Source organism: Lottia gigantea, assembly GCF_000327385.1.
Source record: "Lottia gigantea unplaced genomic scaffold LOTGIsca_8770, whole genome shotgun sequence".
Classification (NCBI taxonomy): domain Eukaryota; kingdom Metazoa; phylum Mollusca; class Gastropoda; family Lottiidae; genus Lottia; species Lottia gigantea.
The window spans coordinates 57-1,505 of NW_008710886.1; the positions used below are offsets into that span (position 1 = coordinate 57).

Sequence of the window (1,449 nt, forward strand, 5' to 3'; positions counted from 1 at the left end):
TGACTAATCTTAAGCGACATTTACAAACAATTCTACAGTATACTCCTGTACACAACATTTCAACTTACATTGTCAGTCATCCTTTTGATATAATAATTTCAAATCAGGATATTAGTATACCATAAAATTGTGTTTCAATATTCAATCTTTCTTATTATCTTAAAGCTATAAAGTATCTGAAAACTGGACCCCGAGTATCACATATATAATTTAACTATTAGTTACTGGCAGAAATTAAAAGGAAATACTATAGAATAAGAAAACTTACATTATTTGGCGATGTATGTTTATGTTTTTTTATATTATTTTATATTATATGATTGTGTGTTATTTTATTTATCATGTGTTTTTGTGTTTCATGTGTTATGTGTCAATGTGTTTTATATTGTAGATATCTGTAAGATCGGTAGCTAAAGCTATAGATGTACCAGTTTGGGTTGAAAGACCAACTATAGATGTTAAAATCTGTATGTTTAATAGACTCTATCAAGATACTATAGTTGTTAATAACAGGTAAATAGCTTTATTTTAGTTTATAATCAAGATAATACCCTTGAATTTATCGACACAGTTTTTCCCTGTCCATGATGTAGGTGGGAGGGACTGACATATTTAATCGGAATATATTTCACAGAGTCCACATAGTTAATAATGTTTATTTTCAATGTAAATTTCTATGATTGATTTATATCTTTCAGAGCCACTACAGCTTTGAGATTAAAATTTGAAATTTGTAAAGAATTAGAAAATCATTTAGAATTATTACCTAAAACAGGTTATATACAGGCCCAGGCACAGTTTTCAGCTCAACTTAAATTTCTACCAAGGTAAGTTCTCTAATATTTGTATTTTGTGTGTATTTTGTTTATTAATGATTGAATTGTAAAATAAACCCAATATAAGTAACAAAAAGAGAAAAACAGGAGTTAAATTTACAAAAAGGTTAATTTGAAAGGCATTGAAGAAATGTTATTGTGCCTGTTAGTTCACGTTATAAAACCTCAACTCAACTTTAACTTCAACAGGAGCAAACTACTTTATATTTAGTTAGTTGACGTAATAATGAAGAGATTTGACTGAATACATGATAGGTTGTTTCAATGCTATCTAACACCATGTTATGTTTTTTTCTTGTCATTATAATTTTAGAAATGAAATAATTCTGATTTTATTATAATTATATTTATCTCTAGAACAAGTTTATTTGTGATTATGATTTTTAACGATGTTTTAAATTAATTATATTTTGATTTTGATGTAGACCAAGTTTATTTGAAGAAAGTTGTAAATATTTTGATAAAGAAACGGGTGTTTTAGAAGCTCCAATGACAATCAGAGTAGCTGATCAGGTAAAATTAAATCTTGCTGTTTCATTTCATTATTCCGTACATTCTGTAATCCTTGAAATGGAAACTAAACGACACAGAAAAGGGATCCTCTATGAGTCGA

At 27.5% G+C, this 1,449-nt stretch overlaps 1 protein-coding gene across 1 annotated transcript; it reads left to right on the plus strand.

The window, feature by feature from the left end:
• Positions 1–391: 391 nt before the first annotated feature.
• LOTGIDRAFT_176964 (hypothetical protein) lies at positions 392–1,349 on the plus strand (the record flags this gene model as incomplete). Its single annotated transcript, XM_009067950.1, has 3 exons — positions 392–513; positions 699–827; positions 1,262–1,349. Coding segments are annotated over 3 exons (339 nt in total), but the record flags the coding sequence as incomplete, so codon positions are not given.
• Between the last annotated feature and the right edge of the window lie 100 nt (positions 1,350–1,449).